The following is a 23519-nucleotide window of genomic DNA, read 5'->3' as shown; positions in this document are numbered from 1 at the left end:
GTCTCCACCATCTGTTTGCACCACCACCTATTTTGAGTGAAGAATCCCTAAAGGGAGAGCAAGTACAAAATATAGGTCTTGCCTGCAATTGCCACTTTTGCAGGTGTCGAGAAAGAGCCACCTAACTCCTTGTTCCTGATGTGATTGCAAAGGGCTCCTGCAGAGAAAGGAGGAAAGCAACAAGGAACCAAAGGATCGATTGTGTAAACTGTTGCTGGAGTGGCAATAAGCATTTTTGCTTCTTTCCTGGGGTGTAAGCCAGCCTGATAATTAGTACATGGGCGATAAGCTGAAAATGAGACGTCTGGCGAAGGTGGTTCAAGCCTCCTTCTGACATTGATAATGTGCAGATACATAGATCACTGTCGGGGCAGAGTGCCATCGCAAGCCTGTGTCTTCCCATTGCCTCATCAATCCATCATCTGCTTAACCGCTGACACCTTGGCAGGCACTCACCGCCAGCCATGCATTTGAATTGCAAGGCACAGGCTCCACAGGGGAATACAGATTTGAGAATCTAAGATTCAAATTTGTTTAAGTATTGTGAACAGCAATTCCCTTGCAAGGTATCTTCATTGCCCTTTTGCCAAGGGGGAATGGTTGGGTCTTTTGTTAGAAGTACAAATTGCTCCTTAATGCAAAAGGATAAAGCAAAGCGCAAAGCGCCTCCTTAGAATTCCTCCCGGCTCCCCGGTAATGCTGCCGCATGTCAATTTTAATTTTTTGAAATTTAAACTGAGGGCTTTGTGCCTAAGCTCCATCTTGTCACAAGGAGGAGAGGAATAAGTCAGAAAGGATTAGAAACCTGGTGGGGATTGAGCATCCATGGCAATTATGCATCATTTGGGGTCTCTCAAACCTTGATTTCCAACCATATTCTGGGGATACCTGAGATTGCTAAGCGTGTCATCGGCACATCCTGTGGGAGGTCAGGAACATACCCATTTTCCCTTGGAGGAAGAGATCTGTGGAGTGGAGTGTGTGTGTGTGTGTGTGTGTGTGTGTGTGTGTGTGTGTGTGTGTGTGTGTGACACAGAGACACACACACAGAGAGAGAGAATTCCCCATTTGCATACCAGGTCCATAAGGAAGTCACATCAATTGTGAGGGCCAAAGCCAAGCAATTTAAACAACCCCCAAACTCTCCTAGGAAAAGAAAAATCTATCAACAACACAATTCCATTAGACAGAGCAGTCAAGCCCGGTGGGGATCAGAAACCAATTCTTCTCTCACTTAGTAGTGGATTTGATGGTACAATACCCAAGTATTTGGGATTCAAGTGTGCGACTCTTGGAGCAGTAGAAAATCCCCACATGCATAAGGAAATTTGTAAAGTTTGTGAACTTGACCAAGTAAATACCCATGTGCAACTCTCTGGATAGCTGGGGGCAGACTCTGCAAGGAAATATAACTGGTTCCATATTCTCTACGTGTTTTTGCCATGTGTGCTTGACCCCAAATGCATTGCAGCCCTCCAAACGGAGTGTTACGGGGTTTTTTCAACACAGGAGTTCTGAATTCAATTTTCTGCTCAGCAGTGGAAAAACTCACTGAGCATCCTTGAACAAATTGCTCGCAGCATCAGTTTCCCATTTGTGGAAATGGCCAGCCTAGGAAGATTGCTGTGGGGATGAAACAAAAACTTGAATGAACCCGGAAATGTCTTGTGTTGCTGAGCATTTCTGTACACATTCAACTTGAGTGGTAAATCAAAATATATCCTGGTCAGTCTGTTCAAGGTGTTTTCCCATTTTTCACACTTCTAAGAGAGTTGAAGATGGTCTGGGACAGGGTTTGGGGGGGTGTTTTGTTTGTTTGTTTGTTTGTTTGTTTGTTTGTTTGTTTGGCTTTTTGGCAGGGTGTACAAACATATTTATTTTGTTTCATTGTCTCCTCTCTAACCAGACAGGTCTTGTGGGTTTGGAAACAATACAAAAACCTGTGATACTGTACCTGTTTAATAGAGGGGGAAACATATGTACACTGTACAAGCAGCAATCTGTCCTTTAAACCACCTGCACTTCTCTGCTCTAATAAAGGAATATACACACACGGTGTGGACGTATGCAACCAATGGCAGGAGAATATCTTCCCTCCATCCCTATGGAAGAATCTTGTGTAAGGATCTTTCAAAACCATATGTGTGTACATACTGACTCGCTCCCTGTTCCACAGTCTGGGTGTCTCTTCCATATGATCACACTGTTGGGCATCTTTCCCGAGCTACAGCTCTCCAGCCTCTCATTAAAAGCATAGCTTGATTCCTTGCTAGGCACCTTGAGTCCAGGTCTTGATCCGTATTCTGGCAAATAACATGTTTGCCCTTTCAGTCAGCTACAGGCCTGGCACCAGGTATCAGCACCACTGGGCACTTGTTGAGGCTCACACTACAGAAGAGGGCCTACTCACAACTCCAAGAGCCTCCTGGCCCTGTCCTGTGGCTTCTTTCTCTTTCTGTAGCAAGTGACAGGAACAAGCAGAACAGGAGCAAGCAGAGGTAGAAGAAAGAACAGCTGGTAAGGCATGAGGCTTTTAATCTCAGGGTCATGGGTTCAAGCCCTGCTTTAGCCAAAAGATCCCTGCATTGCAGTGCATTGGACTTGATGGCTCTCAGATTCCCTTCCAACTCTACAATTCTAGAATTTTGCCTTTGCTCAGGTCTCTCACTCTCCAGGAGCCATACAGTTTGGCCAGGGGGATGCAGCAACAGTGGCAAGAGCAGGAAGGAAGTGGAGGCCCACTGTGGGCATTCTGCTCAACAGCCCCCCACCCAAGAAAAACCTGGAGCCAGCAGTGGCCACCAATGAGTTATGCATTTGCCCCGTCCTAGTCAACTGGCATTGATCATGAGTGGAAGAAGGAAGAAGCCCTGGCAAAATGGGATCAAAGCAAAAAATAAAAAGAAGTTCTTCAGGTGGAGGATGGAGGATGGATGGCGGCTAACAGATTGAGGTTGAATCCTGACAAGACAGAAGTACTGTTTTTGGGGGACAGGAGGCGGGCAGGTGTGGAGGATTCCCTGGTCCTGAATGGGGTAACTGTGCCCCTGAAGGACCAGGTGCGCAGCCTGGGAGTCATTTTGGACTCACAGCTGTCCATGGAGGCACAGGTCAAATCTGTGTCCAGGGCAGCTGTTTACCAGCTCCATCTGGTATGCAGGCTGAGACCCTATCTGCCTGCAGACTGTCTCGCCAGAGTGGTGCATTCTCTGGTTATCTCACGCTTGGACTACTGCAATGCGCTCTACGTGGGGCTACCTTTGAAGGTGACCCGGAAACTACAACTAATCCAGAATGCCGCAGCTAGACTGGTAACTGGGAGCGGCCACCGAGACCATATAACACCAGTCTTGAAAGACCTACATTGACTCCCAGTACGTTTCCGAGCACAATTCAAAGTGTTGGTGCTGACCTTTAAAGCCCTAAACGGCCTCGGTCCAGTATATCTGAAGGAGCGTCTCCACCCCCATCGTTCTGCCCGGACACTGAGGTCCAGCTCCGAGGGCCTTCTGGCGGTTCCCTCACTGTGAGAGGCCAAGCTACAGGGAACCAGGCAGAGGGCCTTCTCGGTAGTGGCGCCCGCCCTGTGGAACGCCCTCCCATCAGATGTCAAAGCGATGAACAACTACCTGACATTCAGAAGACATCTGAAGGCAGCCCTGTTCAGCGAAGTTTTTAATATGTGACATTTTAGTGTATTTTTCATCTTTGTCGGAAGCCGCCCAGAGTGGCTGGGGAAACCCAGCCAGATGGGCGGGGTACAAATAATAAATTATTATTATTATTATTATTATTATTATTATTATTATTATTCAGGTGCTGCATAGCTAGTGGGACTCAACAGTGCAAGACTTTTGTGGGGAACCAAGCCCCATAATTTACTCCCATCGCTAAAGTGTGGAAGAGATTCACAACCTGAAGGAGGGAAATGCTGTTAATGGAATGCATCATCCTCACGCAATGATTTATTTATTTTTACTCAGACATATAAGTGATAGCTGGGAATTCAGACTTCTTTCCCATATTAGGATATGTTTGGGTGAAAGAACTCATTGCTGAGTGGCGCTAAGGCTGACATGGATTCGGAATTCCATTCAACAGAATTCAGGCTGGATGGTTTTCACAGCTGTTCAAACTTTGATATGTAGCATCCGCATTTGAAGTTACAAATTGCCAATGTTTATGTGCTTTTCCACATCAGAATCAGGACAAAGGTAATGGTGTCATGCTTCCATTTTCAGTGTTCTGGAATGTTGAATTTTAAAGCTTCAGAACAGCAAACAGGAGGGTGCAAACAGGAGCTTCAACTGATCCGTCCGATACAATGAAGCTGCTTTAATGGCCACAGTACAAACTGTAGTTTGCGCATAATAACTAGATGTAGCACCCGCACTTAGTGACTCGGAAAAGCTGCCCTGCACTACTTGATTGGCCTTAAATGCCCCATGCAGTAAAATAAAATGGCAAAATGGCTCTGAACTGACTCACATAGCCCTTAGCACAAGGCACTAGAGGGCTTTTGTCAGGGTTAAGCTCCCCTCCCCATTTCTGACTCATCTCCCTCCACTGACATGCTCTGGACAGTATTAATGAACACAGGAGGGAGGGCAGGTAAGCATTGGTACAGCAGGGCTATTAGCTGCAGCAACAGATGTAATAGGGCTGGCACTGGGTATTCATGTGGACTTCCAGCATGTGGGAAGAATAAGGCCTTACCAGGCCTCCCTGTTTGGCCCACAGTGCCATTTTGGTCAAGCGATTCCCACTTGCCTTGCGTAGTATGGTAAAGTACTTTTGGCTCGGCCAAAAGGGGTTTGGAGGCACTACCAGTGAGCACAGGCCTTTGCAAAACCTAACTTGACTGTGGAGTGTTGCAACTGTTGGGCTTTGCAGAGTGCTGTGCAAGGGGCTTCTCAAGACTGAACCATCAGCTGATCATCAGTGCTTGGTGGTCTGTGCCTTTGTCCTCGTGGCTTAATTTCAAATCTTGCCAGCAAAAAAGGGGGGGCACCTGACATCATTGTGATGTCTGATCCATTGTGATGTCCCACTCACCTGTCAAACCTGGCCCAGGGGAGATGGGGGAGATAACACACCACTTTTGCACCCTGCTATAATATAGTGGCACCGGCTGTAATATCCTGGTGCCTGACTCCTTATGGCAAGGCAATCGACTATTGTTGTGTTATCATTTTCTGCCAGGATGTTACAAACAAAAACAACCAAAACCCTAGATAATTGCTAGTGACAAAAGCATGCTTTTGAGGCATCCTTTCCATGCATTAAAAACATTTCTTAGGGCAATATTAATCCAATCCTTGGCTGGGTTCCAGAAGTATGATATTCTGTCCCCGGGTAATAGATATGTGTGGGAATAGCCTCAGTGCAAAGGATTGTGCTGGCTGTTTTCAAACATAAATCCAAATGCACACTCCAGAAATAGTACACATTCCACAAGGGGAAAATCCACAAAATGATGGGGCATTGATGCAAGGGAAACAAGGAGCCTTACTGCCACTTGACATATTTTTTAAAGGGCTTATCCAAGAGGTCCCAAGCATGGATAGCAAATCAGGGCAGGCTAAAGCTTTATTCCCACCCCATTCTCTTCTGCAGAAACATATATTAGAACAAAATTCACAAGAAAAGTCTTACATTTCTTAGGACCAACTAATGTGCAACTTATGATCTTTCAAATTATATACCTCTTTCTGTGGAAAATAACTTTTTATATGGGAGGAAATGGATGTTTCTGAGTCAGAGTATCATAGCGCTAAGCCCTTGTCTCCAGCTGATAACAAAGGCCATTCCTGCAGACATCATTAGGCCAGGCCTTTTCAGTTTTCACAGGGGCATTCTGGGACACAAAAGCAATGGAAGCGCTATGTTAGCCCCATCTGCAGGATACATTTAGAGCAACATCACACTGTGTTAAACAGTCACAGCTTCCTCCAAAGAATCCTGAGAACTGGAGTTTGTCAAGGATGTTAAGAAATGCTAGGAGACCCCAATTCTCTTCACAGAGCTACAACTTCCATTGCACTTGAACAATTAACCCTATTCCCAGGGAACTCTGGGAACTGTAGTTCTGAGAAGGGAATAGGGTTCTCCTAAGAACTCTGTCTGCAGGAAGGAAAATTAGAGATACTGTAGATAGATGATAGATGATATAGATATATAGATATAGATATTAGATAGATGATATAGATATATAGATATAGATATTAGATAGATGATAGATAGATAGAGATGATAGATATAGATAGATAGATAGATAGATGATAGATAGATAGATAGATGATAGATAGATAGATATAGATATAGATATAGATGATATAGAGATAGAGATAGAGATAGAGATAGAGATAGAGATAGAGATAGAGATAGAGATAGAGATAGAGATAGAGATAGAGATAGAGATAGAGATAGATAGATGATAGATAGATAGATAGATAGATAGATAGATAGATAGATAGATATAGATAGATAGATAGATTTCCTAGCACCTGTTTGTGATGAGAGATTCCCCCGCCCCTCTGTTTTTTGGTTCTGGCCTCTTTCTTCACACATCCCTCTTTCAATGAAGCCTGTCACCCAATGTCAGCTTCTATTTCATTTCTTTTCCCACTTCCTTTGAATGTGTACATGAACAGATGCCTCGGCTCCATTCTCCACACTACCCTGCAAGAACAAAACTGCATGCAAGAGGTTTATACGCCTGACTTTTAAAAAGAAAATAATATGTAATTAAGTAGCAATAAGTTCCACATCAAAACTTGTTGAATAGGCTAGTTATCACTGCTTCTTTTTGGGCAAAACAACATCAGCTGAAAACTAGAATCCAGTAATAAATGCTGACAGGAGATCATGCTGGAAGACTGTGGCCCTTTGTTTCATTTTTATGCCAATGAATATGCCTCATTTTCCAATGTGTACAGCAACATAACAGATGTTCACAAAGCACAATTGTATATGCATCTACTCAGGAGTATGTGCCATTGACATGAATGAGCATTACTTGCTAGTAGGTCATGAAGAGTTGGACACGACTAAACAACAACAAAGTCTGTGCAGGATTGCAGGCTTAATGTTTGGTTCTCTATCTAAAATGGGGGGGGGGGCTTTCCCCTTCCAAATATTATTATTGTGATTGTGTACTCCAGACTAGAAGGATGGACAGAGGGCATCCAGGCCATCATAATCCATATTCCTTAATGTAGGTGTGGGTTCTGTCTAGCTATCAGGACTCTGCCTAGGCCACACTCCACTCCTGGCCACCTCCCCGCTCTGCAAGCCATGACCCTTACTGGTCCTACTTCACCTCCAAGTGGTTTTGCCTGAATGGAAGGTCTCTTGAACTCTGACCATATCCCCTTGCTTGCTTTGATTCAAGGGAGCTAGGAAAGCAAACTCCAGGTTTATATTCATGAATTTCATGAGCCTGCTCATTATTATCCAGATTGGGCAGTGCTACCAACAAAGAGAAAGGGGAGGTTGTTCACACCAGTAGGTCAAGGGATTTCAATGACAAACACACACACCCTAAAGAGTTGTTGTTTTTTTAATTCTTGCTCCCATTCTCCCAGCTGTTCTCCCTTCCCTTAGGCAACACTAGAAGAGAGACACAGTAGAAAACCATTGTCAAAAAAGATAATTTAATGTGTTATTTCTTTTTTTTTCACCTTTTGCTCATTCATTTGCTTTTAAGACAGGAGATTAAACTTTTCAATACCATCACCCACACAAGTATTGCATTGCACAAGGGTGGATGAAAGAAATAAAGAAATAAAATATATATTTATAGAGTATAAATCAAAACAGTTATATCTGAATCCCCTACATACAAAGCAGCATAACGAACGGCCAATGCAGTGTCACAATAATTCTGTCCTGTTCTCCAGACATTTAGTAAAAGCAATGATTGTACATAAAGAGAAATAAAGTGCTAAGACCCATCCATTCTGCTGTGTGTATATGTGGTTTCTGCCTTGGGTCCTTCATATACACATAGTGGCCTGGTTGGTTTTAGATAGAACACAAAAGCCTGCAGTACCCACTGATTAAAGAAGTTGGTTGGGTCAATGGACACCTCATTTTTAACTGCTTCTGGAATTAACGGAGAGACTCTAACTCAATGGCAAGGCACCCGCTCTGTTCATCAGAAGTTGGAGATTGAGTCCTGACTTATTTTCAGCAATGGAATAGGATTTCCGACAGCAAGACTGTAAGCCACCTGTGATCATGGAGAGCTGGGCTGGAAATTTATTGATCGTACTGGTGGCTCAGCAAATACGGGCTTGCATGTGGTGCAATTTTGTTTTATTTCTATGTAACAGATTGGCAAAAAAAATCAGGTACTGTGCTATCTCAGCACAGATTCTGAGGCAAGGCTGCTTAATGAAGGCTACATAGTCTCATAATTAAACAACAGAGGCAATTCTTAAAATCCTGGGATGTTACGCAGATAACTGCACAACAATGTTTCCATCAGCACTGGAACACCTTTTTCACCAGAGACAGTGAGGATTTAACTCCACATTAGAAGAAAATGTGATAAATGAATGGATTGGTTCATGGTGCTGATTAACCAGTTACTGCTTTCAGCCCTGCTCGTCTCATAGTGTAATCTGAACAACAGGATACACACAAAAAGATAGAACACATCAATGGCTGGAAGGGAAAAGCCATTTGTTTCCCTTCCACACTTCAATCAATGAAACGTAAGAGTTTGTTTAGAATGAAGCTTAAAGTGACCTGAAGAGTAGACCCCCAGGAAAGGCGTGGCAGGGGAATGAGGCGAAGGACCACACCTTGGTACACTTGGTTTTGTCAATCGGGGTATAAAAGAAAGCCAGAGAAAGTGCTGTACTTATTGTTGTTGCCTCCGTGGGCTTTGCCTCCATCCAGTTTGACATACACCTCGTCCCCAGAGTCCAGGTGCAGCACCACACTGTTGCTGGCGTAGTCATAATTCTGGTCTGCATCCTGAGCAATGGCACTCGCCCGCACCTGCAAAGCACATCATGCCAAAAGGGAAGATGGATTCAGCACCTTGCAGCTTCCATGGTCTGCCCTCAAGCCTTCTCTACTATGCATTTCTCTCCCACCTCCCACCCCCGTCCACGCTCTCCTCACACACTCCCTTCCCCTCTCATGCAAGCATCATTCCCGATGCTCAAGATCAGCAGCTGGACCAATATTTCTACCTGCAAAATACCTCGTGTATGATTCGTCACGGAAAGGTAGGCTCCGATGCCAAAATAAGTTCAAATAATTTTCTCTCCCCTTCATGTCAAATGCACCCCTTCCTGCTATCTTACTACAATTCCAACAATCTTCACCTTCTCACAAAAATGACTCCTGAAAGTGGGATTTGAAGCAAATCTGAGCATTCCGTCCTCCACTGGCAAAGCTCCTGGGGGAATGTCAAAGGGGTGCCCATAAGACAGTTTCAATAACACTGAAAGCAGCACACATCCCATCAAAGCAAATTTGAAAATACCTCCTCAGGTAAAACATCAAAGCAGGTTTAAGGAAATTCACAGCAGTGCCCATGAGCAGTGAAAATTCTCAGGGGAGAAGGGCCACACCTACTTATTACCACCTCTTCATATGAACCCTATTCTGACCCTCCCCATTTGCCCCAATATCTCTGCCCTTCACAGTGAAGATATCATCTTTCCTACCCTCTCTTCTCTTATACTGTCTCTTATCTGTACTTTCCAACAGTATCCCTTCCTTTTTCCTTTCCCTCCATTGTTGTATACAATGAGAACATTGAATGTGACAGTAAAAGACATATAGTTTAACCTCCTTGACTAGAAATATTCTTTTCGCTCGAATCCTCACAGACAAATGCCCATTCAACCTGTCTCTTAAAACTTCCATTGATGGAGGTTCCTTGGGCACTTTATTCCACTGCCAAACATCTCCATGCTGTGGTCGCCACAGTAGAGCGCTCTCTCTCTCTCTCTCTCTCTCTCTCTCTCTCTCTCTCTCTCCCCAGTGGCGTAGTGTGGGTTGTCAGCACCCAGGGCAAGGCAAGTAATTTGCGCCCCCTAACCCGTGGATTTGTGCCCCCTAACCCGTGGATTTGCGCCCCCTAACCCTAACCCCCAGATGTTGCGCCCGGTGCGGCCGGGGCCCCCTACACCCCCACGCTACGCCACTGTCTCTCTCTCATCCCATCTCCATAAAGCCTTTCATGGTTTCCTCCTCTTCACACTCTCCTTTGCCTTCTCTTCTATATACTTTTCCTTTCCTCACTTTCTGTCATTTCAATTTAGGCCCCAACTGTGCAATATAGTTTAAACCCAATCATATCACTTTAAACAGTCATGGCTTTCCATAGTTTGTTAAGGACGTTGAGAGTTGTTAAGAGACCTCTATCCCCCCCACAAAGCCACAATTCCCAGAGTTCCCTGGAAAGAGGGGTTGGGTCTCCTAACAACTCTCAGGACCCTTAACAAATGACAGTGCCTAGGATTCCTCGGGGGCAGCCATTACTACTTAAAGTTGTACAATATTCATTATGTGTTATTTATTATATACATCTCAAAATATACATCTCTTCACATTTCTTTACATGCACACACACACACACACAGAGAGAGAGAGAGAGAGAGAGAGAGAGAGAGAGAGAGAGAGAGAGAGATGCAATAAAATATAATCCTCTGGCAGGTGAATGGACCAGTGGTGAAGTCCCAGGACAGCTCAATGGCATTCTCCTTCCTTGGCCTGAATATTTAAAGTTCTTTTGCAATAACCCAGGAAGATTCCTTTTAATGTAGTGCTGATAAGGTGAAGTCACTGTATTGATCCCTTTTGCCATTGTTATAAACCAGGCTTACAAATGCTCAAACATGTATCAGAGCACATCAATATGTTGCGTTGCCACCGCTATGTGAATTAGTGACCATTTCCCTTTCTTGATGGCCTCTCCTTTGCATTCCCCTCCTTCCTTTAAATCCTCACAGGCTCCTCTTCCTCTTGTGTTTCACTTCCGCAAGTTTCATCCCTCTTCCCACCTTTTTGCACCTCACGCTTGCTCAGGGGTGCAGTCCATTCTGTGCCAACAAAGGAAAACTTTCTTTCCTTGGTGTAATTTATCTCCCTGCCCAAGTGACTACTCAGCAAAGCTTCCACCCTTGAATGCCCATCCTTCTGTGGGCACTAGACTTACTCAAATAGCTGCTGCTTTCCAAATGAGATATCCTATTTCCTACTAAGTGAAAAGTGTCTAATGCAGAAAGGTTCTATGGTGTGGTCTGGAGGCATAAGAGGCTGGAGCTAACCAGGCCTGAGTCTGGTCTGGGTAACCATCTGGAAACTACTTGTACACTGCTTTGGGTTCCATAACAGAAGACAGATGGGGTATAAATGTAGTAAGAAATCAGCAGGGGACATTGTGGGTGTGAGGAATTCCTGGGTATAAATGTTACACCCATGAGAGTGCAGAGGTGGCAACGTTCCCCTAAGCCTGCCTCTCTACAGGAGGTGGTCACATCTATGAAGTCTTCCGATTTCCTTCCTACTAATTCCTATCCATGAGATCGTGGACAGAAGAAACTGCAGTTGGGAGCAAGTGAGAAACGTTAATATTCTGGGAACAGAATCCACATTGGCTTTAGCATGGCCGTATAGTCGCTCAATGATCCTGGAGGGCTCAAGAGAGCTGTCCATGGTTCTGGAGAAAAGGAGTGTGTAAATCAAAAGTGAGTTGAGGCCAGAGACTGATGGCCACCACAGAATTGGGCCATCCTGCAACACCATTGAGCAGGAAGGAATGTCCACTTCTTTTCTATCCCCACATATAGAAAGGACTTGCAAGTGTAAACAGTGGTGCAGGCAATTTTAGACCCTGCTTTTCATAGTCTCTTTAAGACGTCAGGAATAACATGGGGTTTACTTCTGCAGCCTTGATAGCAAACACATTTCCTTGGGAATATGCCCAGCTACCCACCCAATGACAACAAAATGCTTTTGAAACTTAAAAGCAAATAAAGGTTGCTGTGATGAACAGTGTCTGGCCCAGTGGGTCCTGGCATGCCCAAGCCAATGCAAGTCCTGATGCAGAGCATGTTAGACTCTTCATCCATCATCTGCCATTCTGTGGGTGGTCACTAGGAAGTCCCTTGCACTATGGGATCCTTGGCTTCAACCCCAAGGTCCAACCCTAGCTGCACCCAGCGGGTGTAAGTAACAAGAGTGAACATTTTTGTGGTAGTTCTTGGATCGTGCAAGCACACCCTTCTCTCTTTTTGCTCAGTTTTGGCAGATGGGCCAACATTTCCTGTCCACAGAGGAAGAGGAGCCATAGAACTAGGATGCTTCTAGGAATAGAAGCCACCATAGTATCAAGTGGCAAGGACAGCCAGGAAGCACCAGAGGTATCAGAACTTAGGCTCTTCAGGCTGAGCATGGATTGGGAGAAGATGCCAAAGGGGAAAGCATAGAGCACAGAATTCTCCACAGAAATGAGTCACTGGGGAGTCAAGATGCTGACTTTGCCTCCAGGGTGACCCCAGGCTTCTTGCTGAAGATCCTAGGCAATGGGTGTCTGTTTTTACTACAAAAGAAGCTGCATAGTGACACTGGGATTGTCCCCCTTTCAAATTGTGGCAGATCTTGGAGTAAGAATACTAGTTGAAGGGTTCCCCTCACTTCCAGATGGATAATGCCTCCTCAACTCCATCTCAAAATCTGGGTCCTAGGCCAAGGGATTCAGACTGGAGATCTCAGTGTATCCTAGCACAAAGCTTTAGCAAGCTTTGATTGACATGATCCACCAGGCCTCCATTAAAAAATAAATTGGGCCCCTAGACTGAAGGTCCTAGCTTGAGCTCTCTCCCTGCCCCTCCAACCCTATAAATGGGAGGGTCAAATTTACAATCTTAGGATCTCTTTCTGAATGCAGAGGAGAGGATATTGAAGCTGAAATTTTCCTTCTAAGCATGCCTCCACTGTCTAACAGTGGTGGTGGCAACTGTGGGTGGGGGCCATAGCTCAGGAGCAGAGCATCTGCTTTGCCTGCAGAAGCAGCAACGGACAGCAAAGTGGGGCAGCAGAGCTCACCTGACTTCCAGTCAGTCTCATTGCTGCCACTTACCAGGAATTAGAGGGGAGGGGGGAGGTAGGCACACCCATCTGCCACCTCTCTCCTCCCTTTCTACCTTCGTGTAAACAGCAGCAACATGATCAACCAGAGGCCAGGTTAATGCCCCGCATGGGGTAGGATTGCAAGTTACACTTTCTACCAACGCTCCAATTAAGAGCCCAGTTTAGAAATCCATGAGCCTCACTAACTTCAACTCTTCCCCATTCTTGCCAAATCATCCCCCATGCTTTTCTGAAAACAGTAGGTAAGTGGACTGTGCAATGGAGAAGTGCCCCCTCTGCCTTCATCCCATGTACTTCAAGAACTACCTCCAAATGAAGGTGCTTTCCAAAATTCTGAGTGGTCCTCATCATGGCTGTAATGACTTAGAACTACTTATCAAATGGGTTGCTACCACCATGTTGTGAGTCTCCACACCATCACTAGTGGCCAGGAACCTGGAGAAGAGGCATGGAGGCTCACAGCATAGAGATAACAATCCCTGGAGTAGGTACTTCTAGATCAAGAATGGGAAACCAGTCTCCTTCCAGATCTTGCTGGGCTACGACTCACGGCACCCTGACCATTAACTATGCTGGCTGTGAGTGATGGGTGCGGGGGTTCAAGAGCATCAGGAGGGTCCAGGTTCCCCATCCCTGCCCTAGATGTCACAGCCAGAATGAGGATTACACATCATGCTGAGGGTGGAGCACTTTCAGCAGCCTCCTCACAGCAAGTGTAACTCATGCTCCATCCCTTGCTGACTCTGAGCTGAATGTGTGAACTGCTTCCGTGAAAAAGGACTGGGTGATATTCAACTAGGATTAGTGCTAGTATAAAATGACCTTCCCCCTGTCCAGTCTCTTCCCCTCACAGGTGCCCTGCCCTGTCCCCAAATCTACTTTGCAGGGTTAGGGGGAAGCCCAGAATAGATTTACGGGAGAACAGAGGAGGGAGGAGAAAGTTCCCTCGCAGGTTCTCTTTAGCACTACTTTGAAAGCATCTCATTATGTTTGGGGTGACACCAGATGCTTGTTCTTGACCATTTCATACATGCTGAATCAATAAGCATGGATTGGCTTGAAGTCTCTTGGATCTCTGAAACATGGTGAGCATAGCTACCACAAGATCCCAAACTGTTTCGCCTTGCTGTGACAAGTCATGCTCCCTTAGCTGTGCAACCTTGAACGTGCAACTGGAGGAGAGGACATGCCATGGTTTCCATGATGAAGCAAGGACAGCAGCCTGAGAAGCTCCGATATTCACACATACAATCAGGGGGTATGTCTCTACTTCACATGCGGCCATTCAGATCTGTCAGATCTCCACATGTTAGCCTACCCATCTCCTTTTGGGTGGAGGTCCCCAGGCTGTGATGCCTCTCTTTGAAGTAAGATTTCACAGATGGTGGCCCTGACATGCATGATGCAAGACACACACACCCCTCACATGATTGGAAGATCTCAACAAGTTCAGGATGGTGAGAGTAGAAAGCCTGTATGCCAGTCTCCAAGGATGAAATCTTAAGCAGGAGGAAGGGCAAGGAAGAGGATCAAGAGTTTCCATGTGGGTTGAAGTCCTGTACTCAGCTCTCATTTGAACAGATGGTCGTCCCTGTCCCCATCACAATGAAGCCTGAGTGCTAAAGATCTCATCCAAACTTTCTCTTAGATGACTCCCTGCAGGTTTCACTGTATTGCGTAACAATGCCTGTAACCAAAACCCAACACACATATCCCCTTTTTTCCCCTCAGGAAGACATTGAATAAGATAATTTGGAGTGAAGACGATGTGGGAAGGAAGACCCTTAAGTATTCTTCTGCCCTTAACCTGTCTACGCCAAATGCCCTCCCATTGTGCAAATACCCAAATGCATATTTCTCAGCATTTGTGGGGCTTCCCATTGGTGAAGATTTGACAGGAAGTTCTCTTGGTTGTGGGGGGGGGGAGGTTCCAATTAGAGATGTCTTGAGGTCATTGACACCTGCTCAGGTGTCAAAATCTCTTGGTCTCAAGCAGGAAATTGGTTAATTCTTGGGAATTCTCAGTGCCATCAGGGCAGGACTTTGGGGTAGAGGTCCAGGGCTGCTCTCAGCAGGAGTAAGAGGGTCTCCAAAGGCAGCAGGACTGACTTCTTACCACATTTTGAGGTAAGTGAAAAACAACACAGATTACCATCTAAAAAGACTTCACCCCGTCTTAAATTACTTAGCTGCACCACTGGGGCACTCTGGGTGCGTGCGATAAGATTATTTTATGACTGAAATACCCACCCACCAGAATAGTCCCCTAATCGGCAGTTGACTTCAAGCGGCACAGCTCATCGAGATACATTGATCTTGAACCACCTTTTGCCAAATCCTTTAATTTAGGAGCCTCGTCGAAGTGGGGTTTTAGGGTGGGGGGGGAGAGTTTCCTTACTAAAATCGGAAGCCCCTTTTCCGGCTGGGATATCTGGAGGGCTTGTTAACACATCGCTTGATCTCAACACTGACTGGACCGCGCGAGAGAGATGTATTTTGAGTTTAGATGGGATCATAGGAAAGTTCTCTCACTCGCTCCGTCGTTCGATCTGTGAGGCTACAGCCATCAGTCCAAGAGCCAAGCGGGCCGTTACACATCTGGACTAGCCCCAAAGCTCCCTTTGTCCCCAAGTTCAGCGTTCCCTTTAGCTGACACCTTCGGAGAAGCTATCCCCCACCCCATCCATCCATCCATGCCTCCAAGCTAACTAGGTGGCGTCTGAGACTGTCCCCGGAGGAAGGATTCCCATCCCCTCAACACGCACATACAAAGGGGAATACAGGGTCCCCCGACCCGCTGTTCCCTGCTGGCCCGTGCCTAGCACCCACCTGCCCGTTCTTGCAGAGGTCCGCCCACATGCTGGTGCCGTCGCCTCCGCGCATGAGGATGTGGTAGGTGAAGAAGTAGATGCCGCGCACCTGGCAGGTGAACTTGCCCGTGGTGGGGTCGTAGTGGTTGCCCAGGTTGGTCACCACGTCGTCGAACTTGAGCACTTCGTAGCCCTCGTGGGGACTCTTCAGGCCCACGTAGAAGGCGATCTTGGGGCCGCTGAAAGCAGCGCTCAGCGCGCCGGTCACCTCGCTTCCCGGCGCCGGGCTGCTGCTGCTGCTGCCGCCCATGCCCGAGCCCACAGCTCCAGCCGTCGTCGCAGTTCCGGGGGCCCCGATGCCGGGCACCGACAGCCCCGGTAGTCCCGGCTTCCCCGAATCGCCCCTCTCGCCTGGAGGTCCTCTAGGGCCCGGGGGACCCGGTTCCCCGGGGGGTCCCCTCGGTCCCGGCTTGCCTGGACGGCCGGGGTCGCCCTTAGGTCCCTGGATGAAGGGCGGCGGTGGCGGCGGCGGGTTGGCGCTCAGCTCTTGCATGGCTTCGAGGGCGGCCGTGGTGCCTCCGGGGCGGCTGGACGGTCCGGCGGCAGCGCTACTGGCGCTGTAGGGGTCGCAGATCATGCGGCAGGTGCCCATCATCTCGTAGTGCGCCTGGCCCTTGGACGGCGCCTGCACCAGGATGGGGACGGCGATGAGCAGGATGAGGCCCATGGCCAGGGCGATCCCCACGGCGGCCACCAGCCGCTTCCTCCTCTGCCAGAGCCGGGCAGCGAGCGCCAACAGGTCTTCCTTGCTGGGCGAAGTAATGGTGACTTCTCTCGACGGCGAGCCTGCCTGCCGGAGTGGGGGGAGAGAAGAAGCAGGAGAAAGACGAGTCAGTCGCGGCCAACCAACCCCCAGCCCGGGGCGAGCGAGAGGCCACCTCCTGTCCCGATCAGCCCGTCAGGGTGGCACCCTCCCGGGGGCACCCTCCGCCTCTACCGATGCCCTTCATGGTGGCATCACTGAGAGGCGAAGACAGGAGGGAAGCAGGACAAGGAGGAGGAGGAGGAGGAGGAGTAAGAGACGCCGCCGCTTATTCCTCTGGAGGAGGAGGGAGACCCCGGCCTAGGCTAGACTGACGTAGAGGATACCTCTTCTTCCCTCCGCCCCCCCCCATCTAAAGCGCCCCTTCCCTTTCCCCTATCATGATCACATCATCGCAATCCAGCCAGCCCCCTCCGCACCCCTCGTCCCTTCCCTCGGGGGTTTACAGACCGTCCGCACAAACACACGCGCGCACTCACTAGCGCGCTCCCTCGAACATCCTCCGCTGCCCTCGAGCAGGCGGGACGCGGGCGCAGCAGCTTTCAGCGGGCGTCGCGCAAACAGGTGGACGAGCGAGCGCCCCCGATGCGTTCAGCCTCCTCCCTCCCCCCCCCCTTCACCAAGCGTCCAGGACATCGTCCCTCTTCCTCCCTCTCCTCCCTGCTCCCCTCCTGCTTAGCAAGGAATCAGAGGGTTTGGTACCCCACCCCCCTTCTCTCTCTGTTTCTTTCTACCAAGGAAGTTCCCGTTTTCCAAAACTGCAAATACCGGCAGAGGGGAAATCTCCCTCCAATCCCTCCTGACGGATGAGCAAGCAAGAGACGCGCGGTCTGTCCAGGGAGAGACACTCACCGCCAGAGTCCTCCTTTACCTCGCGCGAACTGTTGGGGAGAGGGAGAGAGGGAGACAGAGATCACATCTGGCCAGCTGCGTGGTGGGGGAGGGGGAGAGAAGGCAAGGTCCTTGCCAAGGTCCACACCGACCACCACCAGGCGACCAAGTTTTTCGGAGGACAGCCCGGGAAGAGGAAGAGGAAGAGAGCCTGCTGCGACGAAATTGCAAACCTGGCGAATTTCCCCTCCGCCTAGACGTGACCCCTAAGTTAAACAGGAGATATGGGCTGCATGGCTTTCTTTTGCAGACCTTTAAATATATATATATATTGCCCCTTATTTTCTGCCCTTCTTCCTGCTCTCCCCACCACCACCACCACAAAAAAATGGCTATCGCGACTCTGCCTCTTTGCCTCTTTTTCTTCTGCTTTTCTGCGTGCTTTTCTCTGTCCTGCTGCTTATTATGACTTGCTTGCCCGATGCCTCCGCGAATGGAACGGGCGGAGGAAGGGCGCGACTTGATGCGCGAGGGGACCCTGCCATCGGAGCAGGGCAATGCCGTTATTTGAAGCGACTAAAATGGCACAAAGCAGTGAGCAAGCTTCTGAGTGCTGCAGAGCTCTTCTTCAAGCTGGAGGGCAGGAGAGAGGAGAGGGGTGGAAAGAGAGCTTGAGCTGCAGTTTGCCAGAGTCTTAGGATGGAGAGCTGTAAGTCTTTACAGAGTATGTCTACGTAGAACGAAATCCATTGGGACTCCTTACAACCGCCCCCCCCCACACACACACACTTAACTCAGGCTACATTCCAGTGGATTCCCTTACCTCTGAGCAGACAGACATTAGGATTGCTCTGCAAATTAGATCAGTCTCTGCTGGGAGCAAAACTTGCACTGACTTCCAGGTAAACAACCATGAGGTCCAGCCACTTCTGCAGTTCTTTGTTAGGCATCTTTCTCCACGCTCAGCTTCAACAGCTAACAGCCAAAGCCTATGCATGTTGACGTTCATTCTGTTGCACACTTAATGGGGTAAATTCTCAAGTAAGTGTCCATGGCAGCCCCACAGGTCCCGGGACACCTTGAAGAGGGACCCATTTATTGCAGCATGAGTGTTCCTAACTCAAAGCTGGGATGCACCAGAAGTGTGGGATTCTTTGGGAATTTGGTTTCTGGGCAGCAGGAGAAAAGACATGGCTAGGAATATTTACTTATGAAGGAGTCTGTCTGAGAATGTGGAATTAGCAAGACGATATTCTGTTCCTTCCAACTTTTTGGTGTTTTTTTTTTTTGCTGTGACTTCCCCACCACCACCACCACCACCAAATCACACCCCATATGTGATTGAAATGTATCCTGTGAACAAGCAGTGTGCAGGTTCATACGTCAACAACTTTCCACATCTGCAGCCATTCCGAGAAGAATGTGGGTGCCCTTGCAGAAACTGCTACCAGGTGTGTTTCTCACTACAGGGCTGGTTCACCCTTAAATGAGCATCCCTCAGTTTCTCTGCACATGCTCACTTGGTGGCTGGCAATTGAATGGAGACAAAGTGAAAGGAAGATCTGTAGTGCTTCATTTATATTTGCTAGCCATCCCTGGGTGAAAAATGCAGATGTGAAACAGCCCGGTAGTAGCTGGCACAAATGAACACATGTGCACACAGATGACCGTGGAAGCCAAAATGTTTGGCAACAATTACATTCACAACAGTCCTATTTTAAAGGCTCCTCCCTCGTATTTGTCCTTCTGCCTAGACGGACAGTGGTCCTGGGTCTTCCTTACTGCCACAGTTTATGCTCTGCAACGTAATGCGTCCAGAAACTAGTGAATTAAAGTGTTCTGCAGATTTGCATCTCTTCAGGAAGAATTTAACCTTGTTCCCAGCCTCAAAAGCAGCAAGCCATGCTGGCTATATTGTCACTTAACAGAGTGACGAGAAGCAATTTGGTTAGCAAACTCACTTCCATCATCCCTGCTCATATCAAACATTTGACGGGGTTCAAGTGCTCTTTTCATGACGTTGCTCGCTGTTCAGCCAGGGTGTACACAAATACTGTATCTGTCAATGCTGCAAATAAGAGAGAGGGAAGAGAACTACAGCCGATCATTTCTTTAGCATTTTTTTAATTTGACAAATGCTTTATTACGGTGCCCTCACAGCAACCTTGTGAGGTCTTTGCCTGCTCTGGCCGAAAGGAAAAAGACCACAGAAGTCATTAAGCAGCAATCCTCAGAGCTATGGTGGTGTGAGGGACTTACACCTCACACAACTAAGATACACAGCAACAAGCTACGACTCCTAAGACCGCATTCCAGCAAGCAATTTCAGGTAACTGTTTTTGTTGGATTTTCTTTCTTTCTTTTTCTACTTTTTGTCTTGTTTTGGATCTTTCCATTGTTAATACTAAGCTTTGTTTCAATAGAATTTTACTGGTTGTCTTCAAATTTGGTTTTCTGCATCCTTAGAAAAGGAAAGCTGTGCAGAAATGCTGGAAACAGGTGAGAGTGCAATATCATTTCTCTCCTCCAAGATGTTCCAAGAGTGTAGAGGCACCTACCTGGGTTCAACTTTCCTTTGGAAGGAGACCGATGGAGGTTTGTAGGCATTTTGTAGGCATTTTGCTGGTGCTTTTTAAATATACAGGCTGGACATAGGTGGAGTTTTCGCAACCTAAAGCAGGAGTGGCAATTTTATTTTATTTATTTTTTGTATGGGGGGCTTTATTCCCTTGGAACAAACACTTAAACTTCCCCTGTGTACACATTCCTGTTTACTCTGCACCCAATGTGCTCCCACTGCTGGTTTAGGAAACAGTGTACAGTGGTACCTCAGGTTACAGATGCTTCAGGTTACAGACACTTCAGGTTACAGACTTCGCTAACCCAGAAATACTACTTCAGGCTAAGAACTTTGCTTCAGGATGAAAACAGAAATCGCACAACGACGGCACAGCAGCAGTGGGAGGCCCCATTAGCTAAAGTGGTACCTCAGGTTAAAAACAGACCTCCAGAACAAATTAAGTTCTTAACACTGTACACAAATTAGCTAAGGTCCAGATCAATCATTGATCTTGTCATTTGTAGTGTGTTTGATCCATTTCCTCCCCCAACCAGCTTTGAATGGGGGGGGGGGACAACCTAGCATTGATTTTAATCCAGCAATGTTTACACACTGTTCCTTTCCAACTTTCTTCCATCATGGATCCCAAGGTAGCATAAACTTGGCTGCCAAGTTTTAGCAACATGGTAGCCACGCATGCCTTCAGACTATACCCTAGGATTTCTAATAAGCATTTGTTGTTTAATAATTATTCCAAGTGTTTTGACTCTTCCGTGTTTCTGTTCTGTATTAAATTCCACCATTTTGAAATGTTCTTTCTATAATTTTGGGTCACAAATAAATAGAAATGGAGGACCACTGACAAACTTTCTAAGCTTCCATCGACCCACCTTTTGGGAATCGCTACAATATATTTGATTGATTGACAATTGATTCACAGGATGCAGTAGCAGTGGGGAAGAGGATTATTAATTATGATTATCGGGGCACATTTCGGTTTGCCTCCATTTTTGTGCTGAAAAGCAATCAATTCACTAATCGCTTTGATTTCTTTTTCCCAGCACCGCTAAATAAAGGCTGATACATCATCAACAGAGGAGAGCAAAAGCTTGAAGATCTGGATATGTTTAGGGTTTGATGTAAAGTGCACTAAAATCAATATTTAGTTCAAGAAACACATAAATGTGACAGATGTGCCCTGGAGAATATACATCACCTATGTGGTGTTTTTTTCTACCTGTATCCCCCTCCTCCACTGCCCATACTTTCTACCTCCTTTCTTTATTCATGTGTGCCTTCAGAACACATTTTGCAAAAAGCAGATTGATCCTAAACTGTGGATCAAAACACACCATAGCTGTCTACTTTTCCCTTTTCTTGCGAGGAATCCTATTCAGAATAAGGGAATTTCCCTTTAAAAATGGGAAACGTTGACAGCTATGAAACACACTCCCTCCACCTGCCCTGAGACCTGTGGACAAAAACCACACTATTTTTCTCTAGCAGATCAAATAGGCAGAATATACAAGGGTTATGTAGTGTTCTCATGCCATGCAGTCCTATCCAGGTTTGCTCTGATGTAAGCCCAACTGGGGACTCTTCCCAGGCCCATTTGCATGTTTGAAGCTGGTTCTCCATAAGCCAGCCCAACTCCCTATGCAAAACACAAAACTCACTCTCTTACTCTCACTTTCTTACTTTAGGATCCATCCTATAATAGCTGGAAGGATTCTGAAATTGCTAAGTACAGTGGTACCTCGGGTTACATATGCTTCAGGTTACATACGCTTCAGGTTACAGACTCTGCTAACCCAGAAATATTACCTCGGGTTAAGAACTTTGCTTCAGGATGAGAACAGAAATCTTGCTCTGGCGGCGTGGCGGCAGCAGGAGGCCCCATTAGCTAAAGTGGTGCTTCAGGTTAAGAACAGTTTCAGGTTAAGAACAGACTTCCAGAACGAATTAAGTACTTAACCCGAGGTACCACTATAGTAACAACATGTTTATCACCAACACACAGTTTTGTCAGTTGACACTATAACTATTTTGCCTTGACATAATTATTGCTGTCTGTTCTTCCTTTCCATCCCCTCTGCCACCATGTCTGTTCTTAAACGTGTGTTTGCATACATGCACATGTGCCAATTTAGGATTGCCTCAGTCCTGTATACCTGAAGGAGCGTCTCCACCCCCATTGTTCAGCCTGAACACTGAGGTCCAGCTCCGAGGTTCCCTCACTGCAAGAAGTGAAGTTACAGGGAACCAGGCAAAGGGCCTTCTCAGTAGTGGCACCCGCCCTGTGGAACACCCTCCCATCAGATGTCAAGGAAATAAACAACTATCTGACTTTCAGAAGACATCTGAAGGCAGCCCTGTTTGGGGAAGTTTTTAATGTTTGATGTTTTATCTTGTTTTTAATATCCTATTGGGAGCCACCCAAAGTGGCTGGGGAAACCCAGCCAGATGGGTGGGGTATAAATAATAAATTGTTGTTGTTGTTGTTACACTTCATGCTTCTGAAGAAGTGGATTCTGTTCTACCTTAATAAATTTCTCAGTCTTTAAGCTGCCACAATGCACTTTGTTGTTATTCTTGCAACAGACTAGCATGCCTATCTGTCTGGATATTGTTAGAAACACGTACAACATGTACATAATATGTGACTCTACAGCTTCCTAAAACATGTGATTGCCACTAAATGGACACACATGTGTCCTCTCCCTGGAGATTATCTCCATGCATCAACCGTGTCCTACTTGAAGAGGTTGTTAAGTTAGTTAACTCCAGTTGCTATGGAAATTTGGAAAGTTCCTTTTAGAATTAAGTTGCTGAATCAGGATAAAGTGTGCCAATTGCATTCCTGCTAAGTTAATTTCATTTCCTTTGTTAATGTCGGTAGAGCTACCTGTACTCTGGACAACTGGAAAGTTTGGCCTCTATTTAGAAGGAGCTTCTCAAGCAGAAATGTTTTGAAAGTAGTTACTACAGGCCTTTCCATAGAAACATTGTGTTTGTTGGCTAGGGGTGCAGTAGGGGCATTGAGAACACCATCATCAAAAGACTAGCAGAAGACTCATTCTTCTGAATTCATTTCATTTTTTAAATAATTGCCTTTTTAAAACGTAATGTTGAATTGCATCTATCATCATCAGCGACAACCACTTTTACTGTGCAAATAGAAATAAATTTGATTGAGTTCAATGGGACTTACTCCCAGGTAGGTGCATTGAGGATTGGAATTTTAATAACAAATGCATCCATCACTAAGCACCAAACCTTCAAATGGTCAGCTGATGAGACATGCACACGCAATCACACAATATAGCAAGACCCATTTGTTGAGAAAATACTTATTTGGGTGTAAGGCCCACTGAAG

The 23519-nt window shown here is 46.6% G+C and overlaps 1 protein-coding gene across 4 annotated transcripts; it reads right to left on the bottom strand.

The window, feature by feature from the left end:
- Positions 1 to 7638: 7638 nt before the first annotated feature.
- Positions 7639 to 18490, bottom strand: C1QL2 (complement C1q like 2). Of its 4 annotated transcripts, none has more exons than XM_081171763.1 (3): positions 18407 to 18490; positions 15949 to 16779; positions 7639 to 9009 (listed from the first exon to the last, which is right to left on the bottom strand). In XM_081171763.1, exons 1-3 carry the CDS (start codon positions 18422 to 18424, stop codon positions 8830 to 8832), a joined length of 1029 nt encoding a protein of 342 aa, XP_081027889.1. In that variant the 5' UTR covers positions 18425 to 18490; the 3' UTR covers positions 7639 to 8829. The 4 variants fall into 4 exon arrangements, with proteins under 4 accessions (XP_081027889.1, XP_081027891.1, XP_081027892.1 ...); XM_081171765.1 differs by lacking the exon at positions 18407 to 18490 and adding an exon at positions 17605 to 17835; XM_081171766.1 differs by lacking the exon at positions 18407 to 18490 and adding an exon at positions 17521 to 17563.
- Between the last annotated feature and the right edge of the window lie 5029 nt (positions 18491 to 23519).

Source organism: Podarcis bocagei (genome assembly GCF_964188305.1).
Source record: "Podarcis bocagei genome assembly, chromosome: 1".
Taxonomy (NCBI): domain Eukaryota; kingdom Metazoa; phylum Chordata; class Lepidosauria; order Squamata; family Lacertidae; genus Podarcis; species Podarcis bocagei.
Note: the sequence above shows the minus strand (reverse complement) of the source record. Positions and strands in the feature narration are given on the sequence as shown.